Source organism: Rhinoraja longicauda, chromosome 12 (assembly GCF_053455715.1).
Source record: "Rhinoraja longicauda isolate Sanriku21f chromosome 12, sRhiLon1.1, whole genome shotgun sequence".
Lineage (NCBI taxonomy): Eukaryota > Metazoa > Chordata > Chondrichthyes > Rajiformes > Arhynchobatidae > Rhinoraja > Rhinoraja longicauda.
The window spans coordinates 24,888,745-24,914,770 of NC_135964.1; the positions used below are offsets into that span (position 1 = coordinate 24,888,745).

The 26,026-nt window shown below is 41.1% G+C and overlaps 1 protein-coding gene across 2 annotated transcripts in view; it reads left to right on the top strand.

The window, feature by feature from the left end:
• Positions 1 to 26,026, top strand: part of kdm6a (lysine (K)-specific demethylase 6A) — a 172,451-nt gene that overhangs the window by 31,689 nt on the left and 114,736 nt on the right. For both annotated transcript variants that reach the window (XM_078409220.1, XM_078409221.1), the window contains exons 3-5: positions 2,235 to 2,343; positions 9,074 to 9,123; positions 10,057 to 10,115. In XM_078409220.1, the coding sequence (XP_078265346.1) occupies positions 2,235 to 2,343; positions 9,074 to 9,123; positions 10,057 to 10,115 (218 nt within the window). The remainder of the gene's footprint in view (positions 1 to 2,234; positions 2,344 to 9,073; positions 9,124 to 10,056; positions 10,116 to 26,026) is intronic.

Here is a 26,026-nt window from a genome sequence, read left to right on the forward strand (position 1 = left end):
ACAGAAGGTCTACTGTGGCACAAGTCACAGAAAATTTTAATGGTGGTCACGGGAGGAATGTGTCACAATGCACAGTGCATTGCACCCTGCTGCGTATGGGGCTGCACACGGCATATTAGGCAGGTAGTCATAATGTTTTGGCTCATCAGGTCATAATGTTTTGGCTGTTCGGTGTAGGTCACTCCTGAGATGCGTAAAGTGTTCAATGTTGACCATGGTCTCAATGTAGAAGTTCATTTTTAGGGATGGTACTCTGACATGGTCACGAATTCATGTCAGATATGTTTCCGAGTCATGCAGTAAAATTTTAAATTTAAGTCATTAATTGGGAGCAAAAATAAATAAGTAATTATTGATATTGGTTTATCATTGTCAAATGTACGAAAGTACAATGAAAAGCTTTTATGTGCTAACCAATTAAATCAGGTTATACCATGCATTTGTACAAGCCTTACACAAGTACAATAGGTAGAACAATGAAAAAAATACCAGAGTGCGTTATATAGTTTTGCAGCATTTGTTGCATTGCCGTTCCAGTGAAAACGTCCAATGTCTGCAATGAGGTAGATTGGAGGTTCGGACCATACTCTAGCTGATGGGTGATTAGTTACTGGAATTAAGGTCCTAAGTGATCGGAGCAGAATTAGGCCATTCGGCCCAACAAGTCTACTCCACCATTCAATCATGGCTGATCTGAAACGTATAGGATTCTTAAGGGGTTGGACACTTTAGAGGTAGGAACATGTTCCCAATGTTGGGGGAGTCCAGAACTAGGGGCCACAGTTTAAGAATAAGGGGTAGGCCATTTAGAACGGAGATGAGGAAAAACTTTTTCAGTCAGAGAGTTGTAAATCTGTGGAATTCTCTGCCTCAGAAGGCAGTGGATGCCAATTCTTTGAATGCATTCAACAGAGAGCTAGATAGAGCTCTTAAGGATAGCGGAGTCAGGGGGTATGGGGAGAGGGCAGGAACGGGGGGAGGGTACTGATTGAGAATGATCAGCCATGATCACATTGAATGGTGGTGCTGGCTCGAAGGGCCGAATGGCCTACTCCTGCACCTATTGTCTATTGTCTATCACTCCTTCCTAACCCCATTCTCCTGTCTTCTCTCCATAAACCCCTGACGCCCGAATTTTGTGAGAAGATTAAAAGTTCTGTATGATTTCAGGGTTGGAAAAAAGTAGTCACATATAGTGGAAATAAAGGCATTGATCAGGTACTGACCTCCCATCATTGATTTGTGCTCTTCAAGTATATTGAAGAGCACCATCTAAAATTTCAAAAAAATATTTTAATGGCCGAGGTCAGAAATCATTTGTTTCCTGTGACATTTTACCAATTGAACACACTTAGGTAATTATGGTTTGCTGAGATGTACGAAGGGTAATAATGTTGTATGTATACTTCTATTAAAAAAAATGTCCAGTGATGGCTCCTCATAAATATTCAAAGTGCAAAGGTCCTGACTGCCGGAATGCGAAGCAAATAACAGCATGCTGGAGCATCAGGCAGCATCTGTGGAAGGAATGGGCAGATGGCGTTTTGGGTTGGGACCCTTCTTTAAATTGACAGAGAAGGGGGAGACAACTGGAAAAGGGAAGGGCTGAAGTTTGGCAAGTAATCAGTGATGGTGATAAATAGATACAGATGAGAGAAGTAATTGGTAGATGGGTAGAGATAGTGACAAAGGTTTATGGTGAAAATAAAGACAAACAAGTGTCAAGAATGGGGGAGATGAGAAAGGAGGAATCGAAGAGAAATATAGGACTGGCTTGTCAGATAAAAGGGAAAAGTGTTACTCTGGGACGGTAATAAATATATAAAGGAGGTGAAAAGGAGCAGGGTGACTGCGATGGTGTGAGAAGGTGTGTGCGGGGGGGGGGGGGGGTGGCAGGGGAAAGAGACGCGGGGCGGGGGATATTAATTGACATTGGAGTATTCGGTGTTCATATCATTAGATTCTAAGATATCCAAGCGGAATGGAAGGTGCTGATCTTTCAATTTGGTGTTTACTGGCATTGGTAGAGGCCGATGGACAGGTTGGGATGTGAATGGGAAAGACATTGCAGCATCAGCAGTTTCTCGCGTATCAATGCCTGAATATGATATGTGAAGATTTGTTTGAACCTCATTACTTATTCTTCCAGAAATAAGGTGCAGCGTGATGACATAGTTCCAAAAGTGTATCTGTTTAATTACTGTGCAATCTCATTATTCTTTTGTTTTTTTTAGGCTGTTCACTGCTTTGAGTCAGTGATCAAGAAGTGTGAAGGAAAAGTTGACCCAGAATTGTTTTGCCAGCTTGGTCATTTCAACCTCTTATTGGAGGATTATCCAAAAGGTGAGCAATGTTCTTTCCATTATTTATATTTCTGATGTGTTTTTTAAAATTATAAACTGTAAGCTATGCAAAGGATAATGTGTTATATGTGGCAAGATGTTAAATTCATAATGTTTAAAGGCATTTGAAAAAATGTCAAATGATAGAGGATGCATTGCCATAATTGGATAATTTTGAGTCCGAATCCATTTTGGGACCTTGATCAAAATAAAATGAAATTATTTAAATAACCATTCACAGCAAGAAATTGTTATTTTTAAAGGCAAAGGACCTGTAGAGAATACAACATCAAGTGGAAATGTTGTGATGCGGAAGGGTTCTGAAGTATGGTTTATTGTAGTGAAAAAAGAAGTGTCTTCTTCATGGGTAGTGTTTCAAAATAATTGAATACATTTTACAAACTTTTTACAACTGTATGTATACTAATGTTTTGGTTTGGATCTGATTCAAGGGCATTTTCACCTTGTAGTGATGCCAGGTAGCAAATGTGTAATAATATTTGGAAGCCCTTTGCTTTTTTGTTCATTAATTGTCTTTCAATATACTGCACATAGCCTAGCTGTCCAGCTTCTTCTGTACATGCTGTGATTGGATATGTTAGTCCAAACTTTTCTTTTGTCTTTCAAAGATATCTTGTTCAATATGATTCATTTAAATAGCAGTGTAATCTTTGAAACTTTTGGCTTAAAATTGCTGACATATGTGGAAATTTGATGCTTATTTCAAATGGTCATAACATAGGTTACAACTCAGAAGGAATCCATTTGGTCCATAGAGTCTGCATTGTCTCAGTACTCGAGCAACTCAATAGTTCCATCCCTTGGTCATTCTCTGTAACTGTGCCATTTTTTTTCACTGTATATATTTATGTAATTCCCTCATGAAGGAGACAATGGAACCTACCTCTACCACATCTGCAGGGAGTACATTTTTGGTAACAAAGGCATGCTGTGCAAAAAGAATGTCGCTCTTAATTCTCTTCTCCTTCATGCTATACATATGATTTTTCGTTGTCCTGCTACCAATAGGCCAATTATCTATCCGTTTGCCATCTTTGAACTTTATGTTAGCTGATACAATCTGGGTCTAAAAACAACATTCCACTTTCTTCCATTTAATATCTTCACCCTTGACCTATCCACCAATTGGTGATAGTTATCTCTACCCTACTCTTCCTGTGTAATTTAGATTGCACTATAACTTCCTTTTTCTGTGCCCTTCGAGGATTACATTTCAAATCTCCATGTCTTTGTTTTGTATTGCATAACTGGGATTGTTCAAGGCAAAACAGTGAATGATATCCAATGTGACATTGAAAACATGGTCTATTTTTCCCTCCCTATCTTTGACAATTATTAAATACGATTTATTATATTTCTACCTTCCATCACAATAGACAATAGGTGCAGGAGTAGGCCATTCGGCCCTTCGAGCCCACACCACCATTCAATGTGATCATGGCTGATCATTCCCAATCAGTACCCTGTTTCAGTACTCCATTCCTGCCTTCTCCCCATACCCCCTGACTGCTATCCTTAAGAGCTCTATCTAGCTCTGTTGAAAGCACTGAGAATTGGCCTCCACTGCCTTCTGAGACAGAGAATTCCACAGATTTACAACTCTCTCCTCGTCTCCGTTCTAAATGGCCTACCCCTTATTCTTAAACTGTGGCTCCTGGTTCTGGACTCCCCCAACATTGGGAATATGTTTCCTGCTTCTAGCGTGTCCAACCCCTTAATAATCTTATGTTTCAATAAGATCCCCTCTCATCCTTCTAAATTCCAGTGTATACAAGCTCAGTCGTTCCAGTCTTTCAACATACGACAGTCCCGCCATTCCGGGAATTAACCTAGTAAACCTACGCTGCACGCCCTCAATAGCAAGAATATCCTTCCTCAAATTTGGAGACCAAAACTGCACACAGTACTCCAGGTGCAGTCTCACCAGGGCCTGTACAACTGCAGAAGGACCTCTTTGCTCCTATACTCAATTCCTCTTGTTATGAAGGCCAACATTCCATTGGCTTTCTTCACTGCCTGCTGTACCTGCATGCTTCCTTTCAGTGACTGATGCACTAGGACACTCAGATCTCGTTGTACGTCCCCTTTTCCTAACTTGACACCATTTAGATAATAATCTGCCTTCCTATTCTTACCACCAAAGTGGATAACCTCACACTTATCCACATTAAACTGCATCTGCCATGCATCCGCCCGCTCACACAACCTGTCCAAGTCACCCTGCAACCTCATACCATCTTCCTCGCAGTTCACACTACCACCCAGCTTTGTGTCATCTGCAAATTCGCTAATGTTACTTTTAATCCCTTCATCCAAGTCATTAATGTATATTGTAAATAGCTGTGGTCCCAGCACCGAGCCTTGCGGTACCCCACTAGTCACTGCCTGCCATTCTGAAAGGGACCCATTTATCCCCACTCTTTTCTTTCTGTCTGCCAACCAATTTTCTATCCATGTCAGTACCCTACCCCCCTATACCATGTGCTCTAATTTTGCCCACTAATCTCCTATGTGGGACCTTGTTGAAGGTTTTCTGAAAGTCAAGGTACTCGACATCCACCGGCTCTCCCCTATCCATTTTACTAGTTACATCCTCAAAGAAATTCCAGAAGATTAGTCAGGCATGATTTCCCCTTCGTAAATCCATGCTGACTCGGAAGGATCCTGTTACTGCTATCCAAATGCTCTGCAATTTCGTCTTTTATCACCCTGTTTTTAGTTCATAATAAAATTTAATGGCAAGTCCTTAGCTTTTGCTTTAGTTTAGTCTAGAGGTACCATGTGGAAACAGGCCCTTCGGCCTACCAATTTTACCAAGCCAATTAGCCCATTAACCTGTACGTCTTTGGAGTGTGGGAGGAAACCGGAGCTCCTGGAGAAAACCCAAGCAGGGCATGGAGAACACGTACATGCTCTGTACAGACAGCACCCATAGGTGCAGTAGACAGAACTGTAAGGCAGCAACTCTACTGCTGCACTACCGCAGTGTCCATATGTTTTTCTTCATGAGTTACCAATAGATTCTGTTCCTTACCCTTTGAAAGCATTTCATACCTCCCAAGCATCTACCTTTAATCTTCTTTTCCAATTTTTTGTCTCTTATCATTAGGACACTAATGCCAGTTGGTCTGTAACTTCTCTTTAGTGTGTTAAACTATTACTACTTTAGTGTGTTAAACACTACTTCATTTGAAATATTGAAGAGGTCAGGTGGCACAGTGATACAGCTGGTAGAACCGGTGCCTCTCAGCGCCAGAGACCCGGGTTCAATCTCGACCTTGGGTGCTGTCTGTGTGGTTGTAAGTTCTCCCTGTGACTGCGTGGGTTTCCTCCCACACCCTAAAGGCATGCGGGTTTGTAGATTAATTGGCCTCTAAATATTGCCCCTGGTGTGTACGGAGTGGATGAGAAAGTGAGAAAGTATGGAACTAGTGGTGCACTGGACTGTGTGGGTCAGTAGGCCGAAGGGCCTGTTTCCATGCTGTATCTTTAGACTAAAAGATCAATGTTGTATACAGTGCCGTCCAAAATGTTTGTGACAAAGACCCATTATTTATTTATTTGCCTCGGTACTCCACAATTTGAGATTTGTAATAGAAAAAATCATGTGGTTAAAGTGTACATTGTCAGATATTAATAAAGGCGATTTTTATACATTTTGGTTTCATCATGTAGAAATTACAGCTGTGTTTATACATAATCCTCCCATTTCAGGGCACCATAATGTTTGGGACACATGGCTTCATGGGTTTTTGTAAATGCTCAGGTGTGTTTAATTGCCTCCTTAATGCAGGTAGAGAGCTCTCAGCACGCAGTCTTTCCTCCAGTTTTTCCATCGCCTTTAGAAACTTTTATTGCTGTTTATCAACATGAGGACCAATGTTGTGCCAATGAAAGTCAAAGAAGCCATTATGAGACTGAGAAACAAGAATAAAACTGTTAGCGACATCAGCCAAGCCTTAGGCTTACCAAAATCAACTGTTCGGAACATCATTAAGAAGAAAGAGAGCACTGGTGAGCTTACTAATTGCAAAGGGACTGGCAGGCCAAGGAAGACCTCCACAGCTGATGATAGAAGAATTCTCTCTATAATAAAGAAAAATCCCCAAACACCTGACCGACAGATCAGAAGCACTCTTCAGGAGTCAGGTGTGGATTTGTCAATGACCACTGTCCGCAGAAGACTTCATGAACAGAAATACAGAGGCTACACTGCAAGATGCAAACCACTGGTTAGCTGCAAAAATAGGATGGCCAGGTTACAGTTTGCCAAGAAGTACTTAAAAGAGCAACCACAGTTCTGGAAAAAGGTCTTGTAGACAGATGAGATGAAGATTAATTTACATCAGAGTGATGGCAAAAGCAAACTATGGAGGAGAGAAGGAACTGTGCAAGATCCTAAGCATACCACCTCATCTGTGAAACACGGTGGTGGGGGTGTTATGGTCTGGGCATGTATGGCTGCTGAAGGTACTAGCTCATTTACCTTCATTGATGATACAACGGCTGATGGTAGTAGCAGAATGAATTCTGAAGTGTATAGACACATCTGCTCAAGTTCAAACAAATGCCTCAAAATTCATTGGCTGGCGGTTCATTCTACAGCAAGACAATGATCCCAAACATACTGCTAAAGCAACAAAGGAGTTTTTCAAAACTAAAAAATGGTGAATTCTTGAGTGGCCAAATCAATTGCCCGATCTGAACCCAATTGAGCATGCATTTTATATGCTGAAGAGAAAACTGAAGGGGACTAGCCCCCAAAACAAGCATAAGCTAAAGATGGCTGCAATACAGGCCTGGCAGAGCATCACCAGAGAAGCCACCCAGCAACTGGCAATGTCCATGAATTGTAGACTTCAAGCAATCATTGCATGCAAAGGATATGCAACAAAATACTAAACATGACTACATTCATTTACATGACATTGCTTTGTCCCAAACAATATGGTGCCCTGAAATGGGGGGACTATGTATAAACACTGCTGTAATTTCTATATGGTGAAACCAAAATGTATAAAAATGGACTTTATTAAAATCTGACAATGACATGTGATTTTTATGTATTACAAATCTCAAATTGTGGAGTACAGAGGCAAATAAATAAATGATAAACATTTGGAGGGCACTGTAATGTTTTTAGCTTGTGCTCACTACAGTTCCACAGCCCTTTACCTGACTCCTTCCTATCCAGCTCTTGTGCAAATCATTTATTTAGATATTTTGTTTTGGGAATTGGACATTTGTGACTTGGCCAGCGTTTACTACCCATCCTTAATTGCCCATGAACTGACTAGCTTGTTGAACAGTTTCCACAGGCATCTAGGATCCTGGCTTGCAGAATAGAGTAATTGTTCTTGAATGACTGATCAATCTGATGGGTTTTTGTAATAACAGTGGTCATTGTTGCTAATGACTTTGTATTTAAAAAAAAATCCCAGCTTGTTATTTTAAAGTTAAATTGTACAGCTGGCTACTCTTCGACTTGTACAATTATTAGTGTAACCACTATTACCATTACTGAGAACTGTACAGCATAGAAACAAGCTATTTATCCCACAATGTCTGCACCAATCATCATGACAATTTAAGCTGAATATCTGTCTGCATGTGGTCTTTGTTCTTCCTTTCCTTCATGTGTTGCTATCGTATCTGTATTTATCAATTCCTTGTTGATCCAGGCCCTTCTCTAACAAAAACATTTACCTTGTAAATCTACTTAAACATTCCCACTCTCACCTTCAAGTATTTGACTTTTTTAATTTGATATTTCTGTTGTGGGCAAAAAGATTCTATCTACGCTATGTATGTCTTTCATAATTTTATATACTGCTCCAAGATTGCCTGTGCCTGTGTTCCAGAGAATCCAATAGAAGTTTGGTTTATCCTCTCCATATAACCAATTCTGTCTAATTCAGGCAACATCCTCATTGACCTCTTCTGCATCCTCTCCAACTATTTCCTGCACTGTTGCAAATTGAACTCTGCACTGTATTCAAATGTGGCCTAACCAAAGTTTAACAGATCTGCTGAGCATGACTTCACAACTTTTATATTCAACACAATCAACAATGAATTAGACACCACCTTTACCACCCCATCTACTAACATTATAACTTTCAGGAAGCTAAGAGCTTGTACATGAATGCTCCTTAGGATGTAATCATTCACTACACACTTTCTTTTAACTTTTGACCTGCCAAAATGCAACAGCCCCACTTGTCTCGATTAATCTCCATCTGCTATTTATCTGCCCACATTTCCAACTGGCCCATAGTCTGCTGAATCCTTTGCCAACCTTGCTTGCTATCCACAACTCTGCCAACGTTTGTGTCGTCCACAAACATACTAATCAGTTCACCTTCATTTTCATCCAAATCATTTATATATAATCGCAAACAACATCGCCACACGTTCGCTGGCCAAGATTATACAGTGATGACATTCTGTTCAATCCTGAGCATTCGCACATCTCCCTTTCCTTGGAAATTTCATTCCTTTTCCTGTTTGTCACTTTGCAGGTGGAGTTTAGTTCAATGTTGCCATGATGTTCTTTCGTTATCAGGAGTCCTTTGGAAGGATCCATATCTTGAATATCATATCTGTTTTCTGCAGTTTCAACCAAACCTGCTAAATAGTTTTGGTTTTAGATAGGGTTACATTTTTACCGGAATTTTAGTTCACAAATTTTGTTTTCTGTTTCCTTTCAGCATTATCTGCATATCAGAGGTACTACAGTTTACAGTCTGACTACTGGAAGGTTTGTACCATTTGAAAGACTTGCTGGAGTTTTAATTGGTTTAAATTTAAAGAGTACAAGCCCAGTGCAGTCAAATGCAGTCAGGTGATGTTATATATTACTTGATTCTTGTCCTTTGTTATACTTTGAAGAGCGGTTTCTCAAGTTGTAGTTGTAAGTTCTGAATAACCTTTTTTCACAAGCCTTTGGTTTTCCATGTCAAATTACTACCAGATCTTTTGTGGTGCTAGTCCACTACTGATTTTCCGGATGATCTGGCATCTCCTTTAATCCGGACAAAATTACGAGAATGCACTTTGAAATTTCAGACATAAAAAGCTCCTTATCCCATTATTTCAATCAGAATTATGTCCTGCTTGCTTTTCACTCTTGTCCCATGTGGCCTACATTACTCCAGATCACCTAAATTAATTTTTTTTTTTAAACTAATTTCCTAATCCCCCTCAGTTCTCTCTTCCTTTCACACCATTATTAACAGTTGTGACTTCGTGTTTCAACTCTGGTTTGGAATTCCACCCCAAATGCTGTTGGCTTTTTCTTCTCTCCTTACAGGGTTTTTAAAACTCCACATTATTGACAAGCATTTCAGGCCTCCTTCAGCTTATTTATTTTTGATTATTAGTAGATCTTTGAAACCGTAGCATCATTTTTGAAAGAAATATTAGTTTATATTTGCAAGTTGTTGTTTGTGTTTAATCTTTATAACCTCTCATAACATGGCAAATACAATTAGAAGCTTGAAATACATTGCACACAGTTGGGTAAACAAAAATGGTGGTATGTGCACAGTAAGATCATACATGGATGAATGACCCAAGTTTATGTGGGTTTTAATGATATTGGTCTGTTAATAACAAATATTAAGATTTTTTGCTTAAGGTAACATTAGTTGAGTTAAATGCATTGTTAATTTCTTCATTCTTTTTTCCACAGAATGCTGCCTTTTTATATGGCCTTGGTATTGTCTACTTCCATTATAATGCATTTCAGTGGTGAGTAAAATATTTATGAGGTTCTTTAGTTTGCAATTTTCATAGATAATAATATATATCAACTGAATTTAATCTACGAGTGGTAATGACTTGAATTAAAATCAGGTCCTATTTGCTACTGCACTGCAGAAATAATTGAGCTGGTGGTGTTATTGCATAATTTGGAAAGAGTTAATAGAATTTCGATTCTACATATTGAGTTCATCAAAGTTGAGTATCGTTTACATAACACTAGGTTTTTTTTGCCTAATTATGGCCAACTGGATACGACGTCATATCCACCAGCCTGTTAGAATGTGAAGTGCTAATTGCTATCATTTCCCCATTTTTTTTCTCTCCTTTAATATCTTCACTTTTTAACCACTGAATTTGAAACGTAAGAGCCCTCCCCTTGTCCCAAATAGCTCTCGACGCCCAGTGAATCAGTTCCCCGTCCTTTAATTCTGAATTAAGCACTACACTTTCCCTTGATCTCCAGCATAATGTACAGGGAATAGCTAAAACTAAATCATATATAATTATTTTTAAGAATAGTGGTTATCTGGGAGTTCATTTCCAATGGAACATAAAATGGTATTTAATAAAACTGGAGTTTGAATTTACCAATGTTAATCAATAACAGTTTTTCTCCTGGACACAAAATGTCAAAATAATGCAACGTCCTCTTACTTAAGAGGTCTGCACTGCTAGGGAGCAAACCATCCGGTTAACTGCTAACAATCCGGCCTGCACTGCTAGGGAGCAAATTGACAAAGATGTGGGTGGATGCTCCATTGGTGTCCTGGATCAACAACTACCTGACTGGGCGATCAAAGTATGTCAGGCTACAGAACTGTGTCCTGGACATGGTAGTGAGCAACACAAGGGCCCAACAGTGGAAGGTCCTCTCTCCCTTCCTGTTCACCATCTACACCTTGACTGCAGATACAACTCACACTCCTGCCACCTGCAGGAATTTTTGGATGACTCTGCAATTGTGGGCTGCATCAGTGACGGGAGGGAAGCTGAATACAGAGGTGTAGTCAATGACTTTGTGTAGTACGGGCTGAATCAGCTCCAGTTCACAACCGACAAGACTAAAGGGCCTGTCCCAGTTAGGTGATTTTAAGGCGACTGCCGGCAACTAGGCTGTCGCCACACGTTCACCGGGGTGTCGCGGGCATGATCGTGAGTAGTCTTCAATGAGTCGTACCAGATCTCGGATCGTCGTGGAAAAAGTTACCTGTTCAAAAATTTTCGCCGATAGCTGGCTCGTCGCCAATGATCATAGCTTGTGGGTGCTGTCGCAGGTGTGGTAGGTTATCGCCTACTGTCAAAACTGACAGAACTGTCAAAACCCATCCACAGAAGTTCAGCTGCAACAGCCAGCTGTGGAATGAGGGCGGTGACCGCGATGCTGTCAAAGGGGGGCGGACACCTGAACTGGAGATAAACTCAAGAAATGTACCCGAGGAAAACGGCCTTTGGTGTTAGGGAAGAACAGAAGATTATTTGAAGATAGACATGAAATGCTGGAGTAACTCAGCAGGACAGGCAACATCTCTGGAGAGCAGGAATGGGTGACGTTTCGGGTCGTAAGAAGGGTCTGAAGAAGGGTCTCGACCAGGTCGTTCTTGTTTGAGGGTGATTTTACACTCCTGTTTGCAAATTTCTCCCTTGTTTTAAGTTGCAAGGGTGAAAGCAAAGCTCTATTAAGTACAGCAGATGGCCCTTGACGTCAGCAGCTTTTAGGGAATCCCAAAATTGTGAACATAAGCACAGCATGGCACGGCCACCACTGAACCACGCTCGTTCACATGGGAGACTCGAGAGCTATGGCTAATTGATGGACTTCAGTTACAGTCCATCGAGAGGAAGATGTGTGCTTCTAAAGAGAGATTACAAGATGTTCCCACTACCCGCCACCCACCTAAAGTTGACAGTGTCAGGCATGCTCCATGTATATAAGCCTGGTGCTTGCAAAGTATGGTGCATGGTACTCACAACATTTAGAAGCACGTAATACTGAAATTTAAAAAAGGCATTTGAAGATACCAGAATATAGTTTTGTTTAACCAATTTATTTACCGTCAGGACATTTGACAGGTAGATTGGAGGTGACAGTTTGATGGTCAGGTAAGCGTGCTTTAATTTTGTGATGTTTCCGAAGACGATGTAAACTCTCAGCGAGGTGCTAGTTTCACAAAAAAAGTAACTTGTATCGACCTGACTGCTTACTTGAGCGTCTGATATAAATTCGATTGTCTATTGAGTTATTTCCTGGAAAGAGTTATTCAGCACGATTGTTCGAACACCAGAACGAGGTGAGAACATTCGGTTTCTTCAGTTGCACGGAGAAAATGCACCTTTTTTTCATTCATTCAACAAATGTAAACGTCCCAAAACGACTTGGCGATTTCTTGTCTAAATTCGGCGTTGCTTTTGCATCGTGTTCTAACTCCGCAAAACTCCCCAGCCTGCTACGTGAAGGCAGTGAGTGATGTGTGCAAAGTGGATCTGAACTAAAGCCTGGCTTGTAATAGCTTTCCCAATCCATGTCTATAATGTGACCTAACGAGATATTACGTCTAGAAATATGCATTAAGGGAAGGGTTATAACATGCTCGCATGATGTAAAACGGGTTAAAACTCAGGAATGTGGAGACTGAGTTGTGCTTGTGACACCTCCACATAAGTGCAGGTTGTCGTAGCTTGTCGTGGTCCCTGTCGTAGTGGACGTCCTATAGGTCGCGAAGACTGGGTCGCCGGTTGTCCGCAGCTTGCCGTTGCCTAGGTGGTAGGTTGTCGTAGCTTGTCGCGGGCATTGTCGTAGGGTAAAAAAAAAAGAAGTTTTTCGGTGATCTGCTACGACTTTGACAGTTGCCAGCAGTCGCCTTAAAAATCGCGTAACTGGGACAGGCCCTTAAGGAGTTAGTGGTGAACTTTAGGAATGAGAGGAACACCCCTATCCCCTATCTCCATCAGTAGTGTACATGTGCAGTTTATCAAGGAGTACAAGTACCTTGGAGTTCACCTGGATAGTAAACTGGACTGGTCCAGGAGCGCTGAGGCACTGTATAAGAAGGGACAGAGCCGTCCGTGCTTTTTGAGGAGGCTCTGCACCTTTAACGTCTGCAGTAAGATGTTGCAGATGTTCTACCAATCGGTGGTGACCAGTGCCATCTTCTTAGCTGTCGTGCGCTGGGACAAGCAGGGCGAAGGCCGCAGAAGCCAACAGGATTAACAAGCCCATCAGGAAGGCTGGCTCCGTCCTGGGATGCTCAAACTGCGGAGCATCTTGGACAATACAGCTCGCCCTCTCCATGCCACACTGTCAACTTGAGGAGTACCTTCAGCAACAGGCTGGTTCCACCAAGATGTAGTACAGAACTGTGCAACTCCTACCCCTTCTGTCGTAGAGTAGACCGACTCTCCCCCCCCCCTCCCCCCAATCTTTGCACTTCCCCAATCCTTTCCACTTGTTACTCTAATTTCATGTTTTATGTTGTGTTTTATGACTGTTGGCAGATCAATTTTCCTCCTGTGATAAATAAAGTTCTATCGTATTGCATCATAAGGTCATGAGATATTTGATGTATTAACAATTATACAATGCAAATCAAATAGCAAAAAAATCACAACTTGAATTAAAATATTTTGCTCTACTCCAAAAAATATAATTATCATACTTGGGTGGAGAGCATCTGAATCCTGAGTTACCTTAAGTAACTAGAGTGGTTGGGGGGAACGTTGGCGGTAAAGAAATTTGTAAATGTTAAAAGAGGTCTTTGTGTAGAAATTCAGTTGCATGACACTGTATCCTTTAGTGCTATGCAGATGAACATTTGTTAGCTGCAAAGTGGAATGCAATTGAGATAGAAGTGAACATGCTGAAGATGTGATGGTCTGGTCAATGACTGATGGATGCCACTTCTCATGAAATGCACCTTCAAGACATAAGGTCACATTCCTGAAACATTCCAGGCTTTTATAGCACTTGTGCAGTTCAAAGATGGTCGTCTCAATCAGCTCCCAGCACGCTGTTGTCAATCTAACTTTTTAAGATAATGACTTGCTGATTAACTATGGTATGGGAGTGGCACAGACAGTTCTCAAGATAATGAGCCTCGGTTGATATCCCTTGCCCTGATAATCTTTTGGCTTTCTTTTCTTCACAACATCACCACCATCAGAACGTATTTGGACTTTGAGGCATTGATCCCAATTAGATATACCTTCACTTTTTCTTTACGTTCTCCACAATGTCAGAGCATGCAAATGATGATGCGTGTAAACGACTTTCTGCATTCTTTGCCTGATAACTTGGGCTTCTATGGCTGCAGAGTCTGCTGCTGTGAGCAAAAATACAAAATGTCTGTTGGTAAACTACACAATATCAGACCTTTTATTTAAATGTAGTTGTTTTTCAAGGCCCTTGTGCTTTGATGTGGATAAGTTAAAAAGGTTTCAGCTCATTTCCTGTCAACTAAACAGGAACGAGCAAAGTTTATTTGAAGCGTTACACTGTTCTGCTTTTTCAATGTGAGAAAGCATTGGGTGGTACAGTGATGCAGCAATAGAGTTGCTGCCTTACAGCGTTTGCAGCGGCAGAGATCCGGGTTCGATCCCAACTACGGGTGCTGTCTGTACGGAGCTTGTACATTCTCCCTGTGACCGTGTGGATTTTCTCCGAGATCTTTGGTTTCCTCCCACTCTCCAAAGATGTACAGGTTTGTAGGTTAATTGGCTTTGTATAAATATAAATTGTCTCTAGTGTGTGGAGGATAGTGTTAATTTGCGGGGATTGCTGGTCAGTGTGGACTTGGTGGGCTGAACGGCCTATTTCCGCACCATATTTCTAAAGCGGTCAAATGCACTTCTGGGTCTGTGAATCAGCACAAGGAGGATCTCCATTTTTTATTATATTGAAGAAAGAAATAACACAGGTTTGATAATCTGAATTGATCTATCACCAGTATTCTCCTTTATTTATTGGAGAAGACAATAGTTAGCTGTTTCTGCGATGAGTGAAGGATGGCAAGCTGCATTTTACCACAGTCTTAATTTTGAGTTGACTTCACGTTTACTTATTTCGTGAATGCAATCAATGTGAATAAAATTACCTTTTTTGCAAATTGGGTGGATGCTTTAGTTAGTGCGTTTTGCAGTTATGCGTTTGCAGATTGGAATTGAATTTATAAATGAAGAACTAGTTGCTGTTCCTAACAGCCAGTGTAATAAAACTTGCGGTACCCTAATAACTTCGCATCAAGCTCAGGTTTTTCCTAACTGCCAAAGTTGTGACTTTGCTGTTTTTTCTAGATAGTGTTCTTCAGAATTGAAAATGTTGGCACTCTTCCAAAGGAGTGCCTTATTTCCTTTGAGTGGTTTAAAATTTTGTGTAGTTTATTTGGTCACATGTAATGGAGGCATAAACTGCACAAGAGTGAATGTATGAAATTGGATTTTATTTTAACGAAATGATAGCTGTTTTGATTTATGCATTGAATATCAGCACATTGTTCTTGTATATTACAAGCAGAACAACATAGGACCTTTACAGTTCAATATTACAGTCCTGTTTAACTTTTGCTGTGTAACGATCATTTAATATTATCATTCAGTTTGGATAGTCATCAAAGCTGTACTGATGGAAGCAATGAATTCATTTAAAAGAAACTGAATAGATAACTGAATAGATAACTACAATGTTGTTCCAGAGAGTGGACAATTTGCTTCAAGTGAATCATTATATGGGGTATATGTTAGGCAATTCCTGTTTAAAACTGTTGGTTTGAACATTTACAGTCTTTAGTAAACTCTTTTTATGTTAATGGTGGCAAATGAATTGTGATGGCACTGCAAAGCCAGGTCGGACATTACATTGTCAGTCAATTTTGTGAAACTCTCTGGTTGTTCATTGACTTTACCAATGAGCACAGCAGGGATGAGCGGAAGTTAATTTCACCTGTAATTTATGTTGAGCAGTTTAACGTGATGAAAGACATTATGTACCTATTGAGGTAATACTGAGATGGATGAGGAAGAAATTATGGAATGCTCATGCAGGGACAGATAGGAATGTGGTTAAAACTCTCATTGCATTTGTGAAGTACTTTTATGTGCATATTGACCGCTAGAAGTGGGATTAACCTGAATATTGTTTTTGGCTGGCATAAGCACAATGGACTGGCTGCCTGCTGTACAATGAATTACAAAGTTCTTTAACTTTGTCCAGGGTAGTGTATGGATCTGCAAGTCCATGAATAGTGGGAATGAGAGTATTTTCCATATTTTAATGAATGCATCTGAACTTGATGGTGTAAACATGACTGGAATGGTTTGTGTGAAATAAATTTTGATGATCATTAAGGCAACTGCATATATAATGCAGAGACAGTGCACATTTTTGTGTAAGCAACAATGTTTTCTATGATTATCCTCTTTGCTGATGTACTTATTAGGTCTAATAATTTAGTTTGAGTTTCTATGTTTTTACATCTTTAGTGAAGTTTATTTCCAAGGAACCTCAATCCAGGAGGTGCTTCTGTGTCATCAATCCAAGATTTAGCCATAAGACCAAGGAAACATTAGCCATGGCTTTTCTGCATGTTGGTATATAATGTGTTGTAAAAATTAAGATAGGTTTGATTGGGTTATAGAGAAGCTAAACACATGGGTGAAGTGATGCATTGCACTACTAGCTGCCCCAAATAGCAAGGAAAAAGGGTCTAGCAAGTGTCAGTTTTGTTGTTCTGTCACAAGTCGTGGACAGGAAATAAACCATGCAAGATAAAGTGATACAGCAAACCGTTAAGAAGACAAGTTACATGTTGGCCTCTGTATTAATGTGTTGCAGACTTGTGTATGTTTTTTTCATGAAAATTATATAGGTTTGGTGCCGATCAGGTTGGTCCCGTTTTTGGTTCATGGATAAGAGATAGAAGTGGGAAGTGCAACAATGATCCCACTAGTTATCTACCAATACACTAATTTGCCTCACAGCTTGTTTTCTACTAGCGTATGTACTTTGACCATGAATAGTCTGGGGTGCATAAAGCATTTGATCACTAAATATATTAAATTAAAACTGAGTAAAAAAATTCAAATGGCATTGACATAGAAGTTGTGGAAAGATAACTTGTCAAAAGGTTGCAGAATTCTGTGCTATTTGGACTAATAGAAATTGTGGGCTTCACTTGAACAGCAGTATCTTGGTTTTGCCTTTGTTTAGCTCTAAGAAAAGTGGACTATGCTCCACTCTGGTTGTGCTACATACCTTGGCTTTTGCACTGTCAAGTGTATTCATATTAATTGTCATTACATCCAGTGTGCCTGTAAAGCTGCAGCAAGTGGGAATTTAATTGTTCTAGTTCATAACCAGTGCAATCGACAAATAACCATTTTTGACATTTCAATTCTTAAGAGCATGCATTTGTCTCTTAATATTTTGAACATTGAGTAAAATGGCCTTTTACAACAACTTGAATGTATAACTGTTTGCTTGAACTTGCAGCAAATCCTTGTTTTGTATTATAAATGATAATGAACATACATTGAGAGTAATTTTATCCATGCATCGAAGGCCAAAATATCTAAACTGCTGAAAACCCTGCAAAACGCAAGGCGTTCTGTCATAGTTAGACAGTACAGAGAGAGACTCTTTGGTCTACTTGTTAAAGGTGACCAAATTGCCCATCTGTGGCTAGTTATATTTCTTTGTGTTTGACCTGTATCCTTCCAAATCTTTCCTATCAATGTAACTGTCTTAATGTCTGTTAAACATTATTATTACACCCGTGTCTAACTTCCTCTGACAGCTCATTGCATATGCATTTCACCACCGATGTGAAAACGTTGCCCCCCAGTTCCACCTTAAATCTTTCCCCTCTTATCTTAAATCTCTGCTCTCCATTTTAGATTGAGCTACTCTGGGTAAAAGGACTGTGACCATACATTTATGCATGCACCGTATGATTTTGTGTATATTTGTAAGGTTGGGCCTTTGCCTCCTTCACTCTGGCCTTTCCAGCTCTCCCTTGTAACTCAAGCCCTTTAATCCCAGTAACATCCTTGTCAAACTTTCCTGCATCTTTTCCTGTTTAATTACATATTTCCTATAGCTGGGCCATCAGAATTGCACACAGTACTCCATGTGTGGTCTCACCAACAATTTGTGCTGTTGTAACATGAGCTGCCTCCTCCTGTACTCTGTACCCTGACTAATTACAGTAACTGTACCAAATGCTTCCTTCACACCTCTGTCCATCAATACTCTCAGGGAATTATGTACTTACAGTGCATTCATAAAGTACTCAGACCCCTTCACTTTTTTCACATTTTGTTATGTTACAGCCTTATTTTAAAATGGATTAAATTCATTTTTTTAATCATCAATTTATACACAATATCCCAGAATGAAGAAGCGAAAATAGGTGTTTAGAAATGTTTGCAAAGTAATTAAAAATAAATAACTGAAATATCACATTTACATAAGTATTCAGACCCTTTGTTATGACACTCAAAATTGAGCTTGGGTTCATCCTGTTTCCATTGATTATCCTTCAGATGTTTCCACAACTTGATTGGAGTGCACCAGTGGTAAATTAAATTGATTGGACATGATTTGGAAAGGCACACACCTGTCTATATAATCTCCCACAGTTGACAATGCATGTGAGAGCAAAATCCAAGCCATGAAGGCAAAGGAATTGTCCGTAGACCTCTGAGACAGGATTGTGTCGAGACACAGATCTGGGAAAGGGTATAAAATAATTTCTGCAGCATTGCAGGTCCCGAAGAGCACAATGGCCTCCGTCATTCTTAAATGCAAGAACTTTGGAATCACCAGGACTCTTCATGGAGCTGGCCGCCGGCCAAACTGAGCTATTGGGGGAGAAGGGCCTTGGTCAGGGAGGTGTCCAAGAACCCGATGGTCACTCTGACAGAGCTCCAGGGTTCCTCTGTGAAAATGAGAGAACCTTCCAGAAAGACAACTATATCTGCAGCACTCCACCAATCAGGCCTTTATAGTAAATTGGCCAGACGGAATCCACTCCTCAGTAAAAGGCACTTGATAGCCCGCTTGGAGTTTGCCAAAAGCACCTAAAGGACTCCCAGACCATGAGAAACAAGATTCTCTAGTCTGATGAAACCAAGATTGAACTCTTTGGCCTGAATGCCGAGCGTCACGTCTGGAGGAAACCAGGGCACCGCTCATCACCTGGCCAATACCATACCTACGGTGAAGCATGGTGGTGGCAGCATCATGCTGTGGGGTTGTTTTTCAGTGGCAGGAACTGGGAGACTGGTCAGGATCGAGGGAAAGATGAACGGAGCAAAGTACAGAGAGATCCATGATAAAACCTGCTCCAGAGCGTTCTGGACCTCAGACTGGGGCGGAGGTTCACCTTCCAACAGGACAACGACCCTAAGCACACAGCCAAGACAACGCAGGAGTGGCTTTGTGACAAGTCCCTGAGTGGCCCAGCCAGAGCCCGGACTTGAACCCGATCGAACATCTCTGGAGGGACCTAAAAATAGCTGTGCATCGACGCTCCCCATCCAACCTGACAGAGCTTGAGAGGACCTGCAGAGAAGAATGGGAGAAATTACCCAAATACAGGTGTGCCAAGCTTGTAGCGTCATACCCAAGAAGACTTGAGGCTGTAATTGCTGCCAAAGGTGCCTCAACAAAGTACTGAGTAAAGTACTAAGTCTGAATACTTATGTAAATGTGATATTTCAGTTATTTCTTGTTAATTACTTTGCAAAAATCTCTAAACACCTGTTTTTGCTTTTTTATTATGGGGTATTGTGTGTAGATTGATAATTAAAAAATGGCTGTAATGTAATAATGTGGAAAAAGTGAAGGGGTCTGAATACTTTCTGAATGCACTGTGTTATATCTCTGCCCCCAGCCATCCTATGGAGTCCTCCCATTTACTGTGCGAGTCCTGCCATTTACTGTGTAGGTCCTGCCCTGGACTGTGCGAGTTCTGACCTGGACTGTGCCAGCCCTGCCGTGCCCTGGACTGGGCCAGCTCTGCCCTGCTCTGGACTGGGCCAGCCCTGCCCTGGACTGGGCCAGCCCTGCCCTGCCCTGGACTGCGCCAGCCCTGCCCTGCCCTGGACTGGACTGGGCTGGGCCTGCCCTGCCCTGGACTGGGCCTGCCCTGCCCTGCCCTGCCCTGCCCTGGACTGCGCCAGCCCTGCCCTGCCCTGGACTGGACTGGGCTGGGCCTGCCCTGCCCTGGACTGGGCCTGCCCTGCCCTGGACTGGGCCAGGCCTGCCCTGCCCTGCCCTGGACCGGGCCAGCCCTGGACCGGGCCAGCCCTGGACTGGGCCTGCTCTGCCCTGGACTGGGCCAGCCCTGCCCTGCCCTGGACTGGGCCGGCCCTGGACTGGGCCAGCCAGCCCTGCCCTGCCCTGCCCTGGACTGGGACAGCCCTGCCCTGCCCTGGACTGGGCCAGCCCTGCCCTGCCCTGGACTGGGCCAGCCCTGCCCTGCCCTGCCCTGGACTGGGCCAGCCCTGCCCTGCCCTGCCCATGACTGGGCCAGCCCTGCCCTGCCCTGCCCTGCCCTGGACTGGGCCAGCCCTGCCCTGCCCTGGACTAACTTACCCAAAATGCATCTCTTTGCACTTGTCCTGTCTAACTTCTATGACTGGAATTATCTTTTTATATCCTCAATGATGTTTTAGTTGCGCTAATGTGTTTCTGCAAGTTGAAAGAATTACGGTTAGGTGCCAATTTACACTTTTGAATGTGTACCCTGGTCAGTTGTATTTAGAGATTCTGGTAAATTTGAATTTCTGAGCAGGAAGAATTAATATTTTTTGTTTAGAAATCTTGGTATTAAATACACAGTGCAATATAGTAATTCATAATTCTGCTTTTTTTTGTTTATACGAAATTCACATTTTTGTGTAAGCAACAATGATTATGATTATCCTCTTTGCTGATGTGCTTATTAGAGCTAATAATTTAGTTTGAGTTTCCATGTTTTCACATCTTTTGAAAGGAAAATGTTGAGTTTATTTCCAAGGAACCTCGATCCAGGAGATGTTTCTGTGTCATCAATCCAAGATTTAGACATAATTATATTTTTTCCAAAGTTTAGGTTCTTAAGACCAAGGAAACATGAGCCATCAGTCTGAAGAAGGGTTTCGACCCAAAACGTCACCCATTCCATCTCTTCGGAGATGCTGCCTGACCCGCTGAGTTACTCCAGCATTTTGTGTCTACCTTTGAAACATTAGCCATGGTGTTTCTGCGTGCTGGTATATTACATTGTATTATAAAAATCAAGGTCGGTTAGATTGGTTATAGGGAAGCTAAGCACGTGGATGTAGCAAAGCATCACAGTTACTAGCCCCACCAAATGCATTGCGCCCAAATAGCAAGGAAAAGGGTCTTGCAAGTGTCAGTTTTGTGGTTCTGTCACAAGTTGTGGACAGAAAATAAACCATGCAAGATAAAATGATACAGCAAACAGTTAAGAAGACAAGTGATATGTTGGCCTCTGTAGTAAGATGTTGAAGAATATGTTTTTCCCCCTGAAATTATATTGTTTTGGTGCCTACCAGGTTGGTCCTGTTTGTTTGTTTTGATAGAAGTGGGAAGTGCAACATTGATCCCACCAGTTCTCTTTTCTGTGAGATTTTTTCTTAACATGAAGTCTGCATTTTTGTGTAAGTAACAATGTTATCTATGATTATCCTCCTGTTTGCTTATTAGGGCTAATAATTTAGTTTGAGTTTCCATGCTTTCAAAGGAAAATGTTGTGTTTATTTCCAAGAAACCTCGATCCAGGAGGTGTTTCTGTGTCATCAATCCAAGATTTAGATATAAATTGTTGTATTTCGAGATAAACAGCTTCTGATAAACTCGAATTTCTGAGTGGGAAGAATTAATATATTTTGTTTGAAATTTTGGTCTTGAATTCACAATTCTGCCTTCAATGGGGTCAACAAATTTCTGAGATTTTTTCTTAATAAGAAATCCACATTTTTTTGTTATCCAACCCTCTACCACATGGTGTCACTAAATTGCATTAATTGCTCACTGGCTAGACTGCATTTAGATGTGTACCCCTTATATCTTGCAATTTGAATATGAAGGTGCCATCGTACTAATAAGATCATAAAAAAGGATGTAGAGCAGCAGGAAATTCTAATGCTGTGAATACAATTGAGGGTATGCAATAGCCTCAAATGTTGCATTAAACAATAAATAAAGGTTATTTGATTATACTTCTTGTATGACTTATTTCTCTATTGCAAAAAATAAATGCACTTTTGAAAGTAACATTTTTTGTGTGGAAATTTATCTTCTATATATTACTAAAAATCTCTCATCTTGTGTGTTTGTCAGTTTGTATGTACCTGAAATACAGCCAAAAATTGTATGTACCCGAAATACAGCCAAAACAGTGCACAATAGCGTAACAATTTTAGGCCCACCTTACTCACCATTGGTTCAAATGGCTGTTATATTTTAAAAGTTATTCACTTTTTAAACTTTAAAAAACACTCTTTAAACTTTAATAAATCCCTTTTCCACTTGCCCTGCCTGTCAGCCGCGCCTGCGCGGTAATACTTCCGTGTTCGACGTCACAATGGGAACCCAACGGGTCCGCGCCTGTGCAGATGGAGCCCGTTGATCTAATACTTGCGTAAGATGTCTCGCTGGATCCGCACGTGTGCAGTTGGGGAGGGTTGCCGCTCGGAGGGGGTCGGGACCCGCCCGAGTGATGGGAGTGGCGGCCAATGGGGGGGGGGGGGGGGGGGGGGTGAGGATAGCTCTCCTGCTGCTAGCCGCCCGGGGCCCGGGTGAGTAGCTCCCACTCCCCTTTTCTCTCTGGTCGCAGGGGAGTTTTGAGGGGGGGATGGAGTGGGTGAGTGTCGTCAGTTGGGGGAGGGTTGCCGGGCTTGCAGGAGAGGTTTGGACCCAATGGGTCTACGCCCAGCTTGTGTTATAATATTATCTTGTAATAAAGTGTTATCTTGCTCATTTATTTTAAAATTGTGTGTGGAATTGGATAATACCATTGAAAAAGAGTAAAAGGAATTGAAGTCATCTGGTTAGCAACAAGACTGAACATTTGTGGGAATAAAATGGCAGTCAAACAGGTGCAGGCCATTCAATCTTTGAGCCTATTCTCTTCAGAGGTAGGTAACATAAGCAGTCCATTTGCTTGCCATTTCTCTATATATTCAGAGTATATAGAGAATCTTAGTTAGCTTCCTTACAAGTATATATTATTGGAAGATTGGGGGAAAAAAGGCATGTCAGTGATGAAAGATGAGAGGAGAAAAGGGGTAAAGAGAAAAGGTAATGGAAGCAGTTTTCAGACCTAGAAGTGTCAAAATGTAATGCATTTGCATATGTAGGCAAAATTGTATAATATGATGATAGAATTATATGTAAAATTCTTCCTTGAAGTATATGTGATGTAGAGGAGATAATATTTGGACAGAAAATTGAACTCTGATCACAATTGATCAATGTTGCTTATTTCGTTGTGCATAGACATTAATAGACAATAGGTGTAGGAGTAGGCCATTCGGCCCTTCGAGCCAGCACCACCATTCAATGTGATCATGGCTGATCATTCTCAATCAATACCCCGTTCCTGCCTTCTCCCCATACCCCCTGACTCCGCTATCCTTAAGAGCTCTATCTAGCTCTCTCTTGAATGTATTCAGAGAACTGGCCTCCACTGCCTTCTGAGGAAGAGAATTCCACAGATTTACAACTCTGACTGAAAAAGTTTTTCCTCATCTCTGTTCTAAATGGCCTACCCCTTAACTGTGGCCCCTGGTTCTGGACTCCCCCAACATTGGGAACACGTTTCCTGCCTCTAACGTGTCCAACCCCTTAATAATCTTATATGTTTCGATAAGATCCCCTCTCATCCTTCTAAATTCCAGTGTATACAAGCCCAGTCGCTCCAGTCTTTCAACATATGACAGTCCTGTCATTCTGGGAATTAACCTAGTAAACCTACGCTGCATGCCCTCAATAGCAAGAATATCCATCCTCAAATTTGGAGACCAAAACTGCACACAGTACTCCAGGTGCGGTCTCACTAGGGCCCTATACAACTGCAGAAGGACCTCTTTGCTCCTATACTCAACTCCTCTTGTTATAAAGGCCAACATTCCATTGGCTTTCTTCACCGCCTGCTGTACCTGCATGTTCCCTTTCAGTGACTGATGCACTAGGACGCCAAGATCTCGTTGTACGTCCCCTTTTCCTAACTTGACACCATTCAGCCAATAATCTGTCGTCCTATTCTTACCACCAAAGTGGATAACCTCACATTTATCCACATTAAACTGCATCTGCCATGCATCCGCCCACTCGCACAACCTGTCCAAGTCACCCTGCAACTTCATAGCATCTTCCTCACAGTTCATCATCAGTTTGTATCATCTGCAAATTTGCTGAAGTGGGAAGATACTCCCAACTGTAGAGACTTAAAAAAAAAAAGATTGTTGTAAAAGTTTACTAGTTTTGATTATTGAAAATTATAACGAGTCCTGAAGAGTAGATGGGGAAAAAATGGTTTGCATTCTTAATTTATTACCATCAGTAGCTTAAAAGTCATTGTTGCAGGTACCATTTTTGTTCCTTTGTCTGAAACTCTTTCTGCGATCTATTTTACATGGGTCCAGAGAAGGGCAAAAGGCACAAAGTAAATTGGTGCTAACATTGTAAGGTTACTTGATGCGATTAAGAAAATACTTTGGCATTGTACCAAGTAGTTTTATCTTAAAGTGGCAACTGATTAGATCTGTGGGGCAATTGATGGTAGTGAGTGATGATTTGAAGTCTAAAGCAGCAGGGAATTAAGAAACAGTCAGCAACTGAGAGAGCCCTGGGTCTGGCAAAACATTCAATTTCTTATCTGCCAAATACGCCCCAAAACTCCAAAGACATGTAACATGGCACAATATGGTTGAGATGTTCCCATGAAAGTTAATTGGGGTGGCTGTCATATTGGGTGAAATAGAATCTTTTCAATCTAATTCCTGAATCTAGAGAAAATGTGGAAAAATATGTGCAACACACCAGCAATTTCTTTACCTCTTTAATCCCTGAAATTGAATTTCTTTTGGGTCACCTTGCACTGCGTATACTTTAACCACTTTTGGTGTGAAACGGGGGAGTCTATGATTTCCTTGCGTAATAATCTTGCCTGCATCTGTCGTCATTGGGCTAACATTAGAGATGGTCACTGACCAGTGTGACATTCACATCCAATAAATAAATTCTAACCACACTCCCCTCCCTTTCACTGTACTTAAGGGTAACACAACATTTTTCATCACCTCATTGACATTTTATTCCTTTGTTGATTACTTTGTTACCTCACTGTTGGCATTGTATTCTTTTCATTTCTTTATGTACAACTCATCAATCTGTTGAATTTGTATATCTTCATGAGCTTGTGTGATCCTTTTTCTTTAATACACTTACCTCATTGACCGTTGTGGCCGCACATAACTGCTATCAAAGGGATCTGCTCTGTTTTTGGCACAAACAGATTACTTACTTATTACTGTTACCTATTAACAGATTTATCAGTTTCCTGGAGCCATTCCTTTTTCATTGTTCTCTAGTTTCCTGAGGCCTGTTTATTTTCCAACTCAAAGATATGCCATACTTAAATTTAAAACTGTTGGTTTGTGTTTCTTCACTTCATAACTATCAATTTTATGTATATTAAATTAACTTTTGTGTTCTCTTAGCATCATACAAACAAAAATAAGACAAGGGTAAATCCCTCATCTTCCTCAGCTTACAATAAAAGTATGGCTGATCTGATTGTAAATGCATTCACATTCTTCTAACATTTGACTCCTTTCCCTATTAAAAATCTATCTCTTTGTGTCTTAAAAATATTCAACAAGTTTGTTTCAAC